This window comes from Lolium rigidum, chromosome 2, assembly GCF_022539505.1.
Source record: "Lolium rigidum isolate FL_2022 chromosome 2, APGP_CSIRO_Lrig_0.1, whole genome shotgun sequence".
Classification (NCBI taxonomy): Eukaryota; Viridiplantae; Streptophyta; class Magnoliopsida; order Poales; family Poaceae; genus Lolium; species Lolium rigidum.
The window spans coordinates 240,422,585-240,433,530 of NC_061509.1; the positions used below are offsets into that span (position 1 = coordinate 240,422,585).

The 10,946-nt window shown below is 48.6% G+C and overlaps 1 protein-coding gene across 1 annotated transcript; it reads left to right on the forward strand.

Annotated features, from left to right (window-relative positions):
- The first annotated feature begins 7,075 nt into the window (after positions 1-7,075).
- LOC124688403 (major pollen allergen Lol p 5a) lies at positions 7,076-7,981 on the forward strand. Its single transcript, XM_047222087.1, has one exon. It carries the CDS (start codon positions 7,076-7,078, stop codon positions 7,979-7,981), a length of 906 nt encoding a protein of 301 aa, XP_047078043.1.
- The last annotated feature ends 2,965 nt before the right edge of the window (positions 7,982-10,946 follow it).

Consider the following 10,946-nt stretch of genomic DNA (forward strand, 5'->3'; position numbering starts at 1 on the left):
AGGACATCCCTACCTCACTACTACCTCCGTCATTACCAACCGAAGATGAACCTCGCCGTGAAGTTCAAGTCCAATGAAGTCAGGATTGGACCAATGACACGAGCTCGTGCGAAGCTACTTAAACAACAGGTGAACTTGTTCCTAAACGATACCTTGATTGATGAGAACTTTATACTACCTAAGTCCTATTACTTATGTATCATCAGGTATGAAGAGGAGACAAGCATCGCACGAGGAGGAGAGGAGCAGCTGTACGTGAAGATGGACGTGAAGCTGGACAAGGAGCTGGACATGAAGATATCTCATGGACGCGCGAGGGAGGAGCGAGAGGAATGCGCGAGAGGAGAAGAAGAAGTCCAGGCCGGTCCGGCCGTCCGGCCGACCGGCCCCCACGCCGGGCCGCCCGGTCCCCGGCTCGGTCGACCGCCGCCAACCGGCCGCCAACCGGAGGGAGTGCATCGTACCGGGCAAAAACCGGAAATCCGCAGCTTCCCGGTTGCCGACCGGTTGACCGGACCACCGACCGGACCGGCCGGTCCACAGCCCGGTCGACCGGATCCCAGACCGGACCAGTCCGAGTCCGTCTCGACCGATCTATTCTGGGTCGGTTTTACTTGTATTTTTCGACCAGAACTCGTCCCGGACGCCTATATAAGTGCCTTGGACGACCCCCTAGCTGCTTTAGACCACGTTTAAGATAAACCCTAGTTCTTAGTTGTTTGCTCTGCAAAACTATTGAATTCCCTACACCATATTGCCTGGATATTGTGTAGATCCTGTTTAAGTCTTGTGTGATCTGCTGTTCCATTGGGAATTAGACGGTTGCAACTTACCGCTTCGTGGTCGGCGGCTACGTGCGCAAGTGTGTGGAGTTGCGAATATCTTGCAGAGTTGAGAGCTGTTGCATCTGGCGACAGGGACCAATCGAGAGATCTCGTTGCGTCATACAAGTTATCATCCACTACATCGTCGTGTTTCTCCGCTGCCATCACCCCGTGATCATCATCACCACCGTTGCTTACTGAGAAGATCGGGCCACCCCTTATCAGAATGGGATTTATTTAGTTGTGTCACTCCCAGGCTATCAACTCGTAATTCACTGCTTCACTAATTCACTAATCAATAACAATTGACTCCAATTCACTAATCAATAACATATGTAGTTGTCGAAGTACTGAGGAATTGAAAGGCCCAGGAACAGTGAGAGCCCAAGGATGATCTTTGTTCTGAAGTTATTGAGGTTGCATGGCTGAAGGAAACCAAGCTCAGCAGAACCTCTTAACAGATTATGCTAGTTGAGTTCGGAAGATTGTTCGACGCCGAGGAAGCGAAGCAATGGATTGTTGGATGGTTTACAACAGATTGTTGGATGGTTTACAACTTGGTCTCGGCTTGGTAAATAGCTCGAGTGATTCTTGAGTCTGAATGTCTGATTTCTTCTCGCGGTGTCATCAATCTAGAAAAGGACCTCGATAGCTCTATATAATGTACCATTTAGATAGAAATTAGCTTATGTGATGTACTTCCTGAGAGTCATTGAATTATATTAGAAACATGGACGTGTGTGATGTATGCTGCTGTATCTTATGAATCTGGTCCTCGCGTGTATCCCTGCATCCCTGCGATCTCAGCCGAAGGATCAAAATCTTGTGCCTAACGTCGACCTGAAAGAAATTTTGTAATTACACGCCCGCCTCCGGATTGAACCAACGCCTAATTTTGCAAACAAACCCCTAACCCCGTAACCTCTGAAACCCCACTCCCCACCTGCCCTTCCGGTGCATCTAGGGCTCATAGTTCTCCCCTGCTGCCGACCATGGCGGAGAAGACCACGGCCGCCATCCTCCTCAAGTTCTTCCGCGTGCACGACTTCTAGGCCGTCGCATCCTTCTTCATGCTCTGCAAGAACCTCCGCTGGCGCCTCCTTCGACATGGTCTGCAAGAGCTCGGCTTCACCGCCAGCGACGGCGAGCTGCTGCCAGAGGATCCGCTGAAGGGTGCCACCCACATGGAAGGCAGCAAAATGAGGTTTATCTGGTGGAGGGTGCGCGCCATGGAGGGGAATGTCGCGGACCTCGACTTCAGACCCGGCGGCATCCGGGCGGTGCTGCAGGTCAACAGGTGACGACTACATACCAAATTGCCTCTGCATATGAGACTGCATACCAAATTGCCGTCTCCAAATACATGTCCTCAGGCGACTGACATCTGATGATAACCGCCGTTGGAACTAGAGAGCAGCAGATAGCAGTGAAGTGGAGTCAATTGTTATTGATTAGTGAATTAGTGAAGCGTCGATGGCTTAAAGTTTTTCTTCAGTTTGTGGTAAAGCAATGCTTGATCAGTAGAGTTAATTAAGCTGGTGCCGCTGTACTAATACTATTTCAATTGAGGATATATGTATGGTTATGCATTGTGTATCGATCTGAGCAAAAAGTAAGTCTGAATGAAGTAGCCCAATCAATATGAAAATCAAAATAATTGCAAAAGCCGTGAATGGGTTGTAGCAATTTGTATTGAAAAAGATGTTAATTCTAGTTAGTAGTCAGCCACTTGGCTGATGTGATCTGAATGTAGTAGTGGTAGTGGTGGTCTGATTCTAGGCAAGTCTGAACTGCAAGAATTGGGCATGTTCATTATGTACAAGCCAAGCCATAAGCAACGTATAAATAAAGCACACAACAAGAGCTCTTGTCTTGTAAAAAATTGGTCACATTATAAACCAGGGACAAAAGCGTGTGTTACGGCCCCAGTTAACACCGTTACTTCTTAAAATGCTTTGTGCCATACTAACCCATCTTCTGCGGGTGTGGACAGTGCCAAAACCAGCGACGATATGTAGTTGTCGAAGTACTGAGGAATTGAAAGGCCCAGGAACAGTGAGAGCCCAAGGATGATCTTTGTTCTGAAGTTATTGAGGTTGCATGGCTGAAGGAAACCAAGCTCAGCAGAACCTCTTAACAGATTATGCTAGTTGAGTTTTGGAAGATTGTTCGACGCCGAGGAAGCAGAAGCAATGGATTGCTGGATGGTTTACAACAGATTGTTGGATGGTTTACAACTTGGTCTGGCTTGGTAAATAGCTCAGTGATTCTTGAGTCTGAATGTCTGATTTCTTCTGCGGTGTCATCAATCTAGAAAAGGACCTCGATAGCTCTATATAATGTACCATTTAGATAGAAATTAGCTTATGTGATGTACTTCCTGAGAGTCATTGAATTATATTAGAAACATGGACGTGTGTGATGTATGCTGCTGTAACTTATTGTAAACACATTCGTTCTGTTCATAAATAAAGTTCACCTTTTAAATTATGACAAAGTCTGGACACAGCTATGTTTTGTTTTCGGTTCAGTATGTTAGCCTGCTCCTGCTATCTATCAAGCTAAGTATGACGAAAGCTTCTGATAATTGAATGACACCACCGAGGAGGAACAATCTGACTTAAGAATCTTAAACAAGCCAGAGCCAGTTGAAAACAATCAGCCATGACATTGCCTCCGCTTGCTCAGCTAGCAGAGGCGTCACTCATCATAATCTGCAGTTGATTTGGTACACGGATTCAGTTAAATCTCACACATGCAGAAGCAATTTGGGCCGAGTTGGAATGAAGTCAGATTAGTACTACTCATGTTTCTTGCTGTTGTACTGGTCTCCTGGAAAAGGTCGGCGACTCGCTTAATGGCCTGAACTCGAGCGGGGCCGGAGCGGACTACCTGCAACAGCGATGGGAGTGACACCGCTGGGCCTGAAGTCGAGCTCGGTGCTCTGTCGCTCCATGGTGCACACATTCCGCCGGATACACCTCCCCTTGCCTCCTTCCCTATCGGTGGCTCCCCTCAACGCGTCTTCCGGCGGCAGCTTGCCGTCGAAGGCGGCGCCGAGGGCTCGAATCGCTGCGCCAACGGAGGGTCTTGCCGAGCATGTCAAAGGCGGCGCCGGCCTTTTTCATCCCGTGTGCGGGGATCTAGGGGAGGACGAGATCGTCTTTAACTCGAAGTTCCGGCCGCGCGACAACTTCTCCGTCTCTATCTGCCCGTCGCCGCCATGGTGATGGAGAGCTGCAACTACACAATGGATCGTGGGGTTCGGACGTATGGTGTGGTGGACAGGGGTACCTATGCAAATTTGCATTGCTAATTTGGGAGGCAGCGGGCGTTTTCCCGAAAAAGTACAACCTAAGCATCTATAAACTCTACGATTTTGATCAACCGGTCATTAGCAGTTTGGATGCAGGGATACACGCGAGGGCCGGATTCATAAGATACGGAGCCATTGGTTGGGCTCAGGCGATTGAAAAAGATTTGCAGGTTTGGGCCACATGACGTCTACCACAAATTGCAAAATGGAAGTAAACAAATCAAATTGAAGTTGTGTGGTCCATTTAATTTAATTGTGCAGGATCGATGCATCAATCGATTACTACCTTTCTTGGGCTCACGCGATTGAAAAAGATTTGCAGGTTTGGGCCACATCACGTCTACCACAAATTGCAAAATGGAAGTAAACAAATCAAATTGAAGTTGTGTGGTCCATTTAATTTAATTGTGCAGCCGACCGTGTAGATATTGTGTAGGAAAACGGTGCCGATCACCCGGGGGATCGCTCGCGTGTAATCCCCCGGCTCCATCACACGCCACGCGTACCCGTTTCTTGCAACAACGCGTGGGTCCCACCACCTTATCCCCAGGGGATGCCCAACACTGTCCTTTTGTGTAACAGGAGCTCACACGTGATCTCTCGTTTCCCCATCCTTGTGAAAAGAACTGCTTACTCCTCGTCTTCCCAGGTGAGCTCTCCACCAGCGGCGAGATCCCAACCTCAATCCTTACCGAATTCGAGCAGGGAACGGCATGGCGGCATTCAACACAGGAGGCCCTGGATGTATCAGCACAACAGGGTACTCTCCCGATCGCGGCACGGTGGCAACACCCCCCACCCCCACCCTCATCCCCACATTCCCCGTTCAGATTCAGATATGGTGGGGGCAGGAACGACGCAACTCTCGGCCAGTTGCAAAGCTGGGCTCCTCTGGCCCTCCCCATCCCAAGTGCTATGCCCTTCCCATTCACAGGTGCGGCGCCGGTGCTGTGGTGACGTATCCGACAAGAAGTGGGATGGTATCGGCCAAATCAAGCACAACTCAAAGAGACGGGGAAGAACAGGAATAGAGCATTGTCATAGCGGAAGGATGGCTGCTCGCGTTGTCCCCGGAAGAGGGCATAGCGACCTGGCTACCCCAGCAAAGGGTTAATTGGTTCTATGCCACTCCCATATTTACAAATTGTGTTTATGCCATTACAAAAATTGAAGTTGTGCCTATGTCACTCTCAATTCTCAATACCCATGCCAGTTTCAGCAATACAACATCAAATACTGCCTATGTATTCAGTATTTGTACCCTATACTATAGTTTGTACATACTCTCTGATAATCTAGACCGTACTTTGCACCTCTGTTTAATAGACCATATATGACTAGAAATGGCTCATATTAAAACAATAGACTCATATTAGTGTTCTTGATATTATGTAAAATTTTCAGCTTTTTCTGAGATGTTTGAATTTTTGGACAAAATTTGAAAAAATTCTAGATATAACAGAAAATGTCAGTGTTTTGATGCAAATCTGCACATAAATGGCTCAAATTAGAACATTATACTCATTTTAGTGTTCTTTATTTTCTGTAATTTTTTCAGATTTTTCTGAGAAGTTTGTTTTGTCTTTTTGGCTTCCGAAACACTCAAAGGGCGCTCCAAATCTGAACAAATGATTATTTTGGTCAATACGAAGGTATAAACTGAAATAGACTATTTACTGAACCGTTTTCATGCTGTATTCTTGAAAATATCATAGAAGGGGTATTGAGAATTGAGAGTGACATAAACATAACTTTAGTTTTTGTAATGGCATAAACACAACTTATGAATTAAGGAGTGGCATAGAACCAATTAACCCCAAAAAAATAGGCGGGGCTATGGATGCCCTTGGATGGCCCTCTGCGGAGGGAGTACCTTTATCTGTAGGAGGAAAGCGCGGGGCTGCACATCGATTTGGCATGGCGTGCTCGGGACATCGAGCACGGTGCAGGCGGAGAGCTTTGCGGTAGGCAAAGGAATGTCGACACCGTGATTCGCGCCGTGGGGAGCACTGGCGGCAGGGCAGCGGAGGCGCTGCTCGCGTCGGTTGGCCCGCAGAGCAGCTGAGGCTACGCGAAGGAGAGGGGCTAAAAAACGAACCGGTATAGAATGTAAGCAGTGTTAGCAAAAAACGGCATTGTGCCGTATTATGTATTTTGGTGGGAGGGCAAAACGATCCAAAATAATGTTGTTGACGAATTTTTTTGGCAGAATCTTAGCTCTTTATTATTAGGTATAGATATCCCTTGTAAATAAATCTATTAATGTCCGAAGTCACTGCTTTACCTTTAGTCCTATAATAAACTAATGAGTGAGTCATCGGTTTCATAATGTAAGCCGTGTTAGCAAACTATTGATAATAAGAACCGGTAATAAGCACACAAAACTATACATTATATGATTGAATTACGTAGGATGAAGTTTTGCTTTCGATTCGACACTTGAATGGTTGCATAAGTTATTGGCGAGGGCCAAGTTTGATTGTCCCAGGATCCTAGATGCATGGTGCGAGCAGCAGACTTTAACAATTGTCCATGGCGCTTGGCGCACTGGCTCTTGCAGTATACACAATACTTACACAATAATAAACTTTGTAACAGAACAAAACTACTCCTACCAGACAGACGTGTGCGCCGTGTGAATATATAACAGCTTATAGAAACGCAAAAAATTGGAGATAGTGAAGAAAGAGTCGGTCGAACAAACGACACAACACACAAGGAGATTAGTGGTAGCAGAAAGGCCATGTGCATGGCATGCAATGGAACTTGCTAATTTGGGCGCGCAAAGCTCTCCTAGCCTCTCACCATGCGTCAACCTATGCATTCCCCGTAGGTATGTATATATAGAGAGCCACCTCCTTCCTCACAACACAACACAAACACGACACAATCCATTCGCTATCCCTCCCTCGTACAAACAAACGCAAGAGCAGCAATGGCCGTCCAGAAGTACACGGTGGCTCTATTCCTCGCCGTGGCCCTCGTGGCGGGCCCGGCCGCCTCCTACGCCGCTGACGCCGGCTACACCCCCGCAGCCGCGGCCACCCCGGCTACTCCTGCTGCCACCCCGGCTGCGGCTGGAGGGAAGGCGACGACCGACGAGCAGAAGCTGCTGGAGGACGTCAACGCTGGCTTCAAGGCAGCCGTGGCCGCCGCTGCCAACGCCCCTCCGGCGGACAAGTTCAAGATCTTCGAGGCCGCCTTCTCCGAGTCCTCCAAGGGCCTCCTCGCAACCTCCGCCGCCAAGGCACCCGGCCTCATCCCCAAGCTCGACACCGCCTACGACGTCGCCTACAAGGCCGCCGAGGGCGCCACCCCCGAGGCCAAGTACGACGCCTTCGTCACTGCCCTCACCGAAGCGCTCCGCGTCATCGCCGGCGCCCTCGAGGTCCACGCCGTCAAGCCCGCCACCGAGGAGGTCCCTGCTGCTAAGATCCCCACCGGTGAGCTGCAGATCGTTGACAAGATCGATGCTGCCTTCAAGATCGCAGCCACCGCCGCCAACGCCGCCCCCACCAACGATAAGTTCACCGTCTTCGAGAGTGCCTTCAACAAGGCCCTCAAGGAGTGCACGGGCGGCGCCTATGAGACCTACAAGTTCATCCCCTCCCTCGAGGCCGCGGTCAAGCAGGCCTACGCCGCCACCGTCGCCGCCGCGCCCGAGGTCAAGTACGCCGTCTTTGAGGCCGCGCTGACCAAGGCCATCACCGCCATGACCCAGGCACAGAAGGCCGGCAAACCCGCTGCCGCCGCTGCCACAGGCGCCGCAACCGTTGCCACCGGCGCCGCAACCGCCGCCGCCGGTGCTGCCACCGCCGCTGCTGGTGGCTACAAAGCCTGATCAGCTTGCTAATATACTACTGAACGTATGTATGTGCATGATCCGGGCGGCGAGTGGTTTTGTTGATAATTAATCTTCGTTTTCGTTTCATGCAGCCGCGATCGAGAGGGCTTGCATGCTTGTAATAATTCAATATTTTTCATTTCTTTTTGAATCTGTAAATCCCCATGACAAGTAGTGGGATCAAGTCGGCATGTATCACCGTTGATGCGAGTTTAACGATGGGGAGTTTATCAAAGAATTTATTATTTACAGCGTACTAATATATTTTCTGCACTACATAACGCTACATATTTAAGTTCCCACTTCCATGAATTTGCATTGTTCTCTAAGGAAAATATATATTTCTCTACCGTAAATTTGTTATTGTTCACTAGTGGAAAATGGTGCTTTTGCACCGGTTGGTAAGGGCCATATGCACCGGATGCCCAACCGGTGCAAAGCATCCGGTGCAAAAGCCCCCCCCCCCGCCCGCCCCCTTTAGCACCGGTTCAGTTGCGAACCGGTGCTAAAGGGGCACCACGTGGCGGCTATCGGGCGCCCGAGCGAGAGGACCCTTTAGCACCGGTTCGGATGTAACTTTTTCCATCGATGATTTTGATATATTATACGTTTTTTTTCGACGTCGTATGCAAAAGTTAATGCGATTTTACCATTCTTCAAACTTTTTTTGAAAAAAAAAATTGAAATTGAAATTTGTTAATTTTCCCTAATGAGAGTGGATTTGGTGAACAGGGGGCGGCAAGCACGACGAGCCCGGCTTGTCGACGGGGGAGCGGGCACCGTCGTTTCCGCTGGGCACGCATCGGGGGAGGCCGAGCGCCGCCGCGCGCGAGTGCCTTCTGCCGCCAACGTGCGCACATCAGAGAGGCCGCGGGCCATCGAGTGCGGGGAGGGGCCTTCTACCTCCGCCAACCCCGTCGGGGGCGCGCCGCCGAGCACGGGGAGGAGGTTTCCGCGGCCACAGCTGTCGACGAGAACGCGTCGGGGGCCACAGCTGTCGACGAGAATGCGTCGGGAAGGCTGCGCGCGACTGAGCTCGAGGGGTTTTCCGGCTAGCGCAGGGGAGGCCGCCGACGAGCACGGAGCGGACAGGCTGCCGTCGTCAAGGTAGGAGGAGTAGGGGAGGAGGCTGCGAGGTTGGGAACAGGAAGGAGATTAGGTGAGAGGAAGTCGGGTGGATTGGACGTAGTCACATTCAATACATTTTTTTTTCTCTACTCTGCCTCTTTGCATCATCCATGGAAGGAACATGACTAATCATTGCTGACCATCGAGTGCGTCCGCTAGATACGACAACAGCCAACAGTGTTAACGGATTAATGGATGACGTTAGACACGTGTTGAGCAGTTAGGGGGTGCTCACGTATCCCCCCGGTCACCGGGCTTCATTCGTTTCCCTAATAGTAGGTTGTGTAACATACAGGAATCTCAAAAGATTTTATTTTTTGAATTTTCTATCATTTTCTTTTCTATTTTACAGTGTTAAAAAAGGCGATCCAGGGGGGGGGTGGTGGAGGTGCGTGGGGAGCAGAAAAACCTTTTGCACTGGTTCGTAACAATGCCCCCTGGACGTCCAGACCGCACGAACCGGTGATAATTACCCCTTTAGCACCGGTTCGTGCCAAATCCGGTGCAAAAGCTCTTTCGAGGACAGGATAAAAGCCCTTGTTTCTACTAGTGGTTCTCAACGGCATATTTTCCCAATTACTAGCCCTTGTTTCTTAGATTCTTTCATCGATGGTTCCGAGCTGTTTTCCCAATTACTATTACACGTAGAGGTAACTTCCAGAAAAATATTAAAAATTGTTAAAAAGGATAATTTTTTCTGAAAATCTAGACCCACTTGGAATTGGGATACACGCTAAAAACAAATTGGTATTAACAATGGGAAAAGGGTTAAAAATGATGGAAAGATGACAAAATGGTGGAAAACAATACAAAATCAATGGGAACCATGACAAAAAAATCATGGGCAAAAGATGATGGAAACAAGCTGAAATATTAGAAAAGGGCAAAAGAAAATAATCGAGAAACTAGTAATTCTAATTTTATACGGTGTTAAGGAAATTATGCATTTTGAGTTTATTATATTAATATGCAACATATTTTTAGTTATCACCACTGTTTTAAATTATTTATAGGATTTCCCACAATTCTAATTATTTTTGTATCTAACTCTAGAAAACAAGAAACGCCTATTTTTCGTTTTTTGGATTTTCTGGAACCTTCTGAAGGTCAATTTATCCAGGAAGACATTGCAATTTGGTTACTTTTGGATGTATGATACAAATGAAGTGGAGCAAGGTATGCGTGTTTTCGGGTCTACTTGGTTCACATGATTTCTGAAACGTAGAAGGAAAAAATGTAAAATTTGGAGCACATGGAGTCATGGATGAATGTCTAATAGAAATTGTTTGGCTAACATAAAGACTTTCTTTGTTGCTAGTTTATCTTCTATTAGCATACGTATTAGTTATTACTTATTATTAGAGGTGGGTTATCAAGCCTATGTCTCAGCCAGTAGGCAGATGCGGATTTCCACTCAAGAAAAGAGAAATTTTGAAGCCTATATATAAAGTCTCGGTGGAAATCAAGCACTTCAGGCCCCCATCTATGTGGTTCAGGAAAACTGACCCTCGTTGTCATCCGCCTAGGTTGACTCGGTGGATCTACCGCTCGAGGCGCCGCCAACCTTCCCCGACCTCGATCAGTTCTCCCCACCGCCGCCGGAGGAGGTCGTCCGACGGCGGATGGCTGCGGCGGGGAGCCTCTGCCTGCATTTTTCTTAAACCTTGACACAGTCTGCTCTTCCCCAATATCGCCGATTTGTCTCTCTGATGCCGCCAGCAAGACCCGGCCCAGTCACCTTGCTGCCCACGTCATGCCTAGGGAAAAGATGAGGGGCGGAGTCCGCGTTCGCAGGGCCAGTGGAGCGTTGAGCGAGATCTTCATCATCAATGGG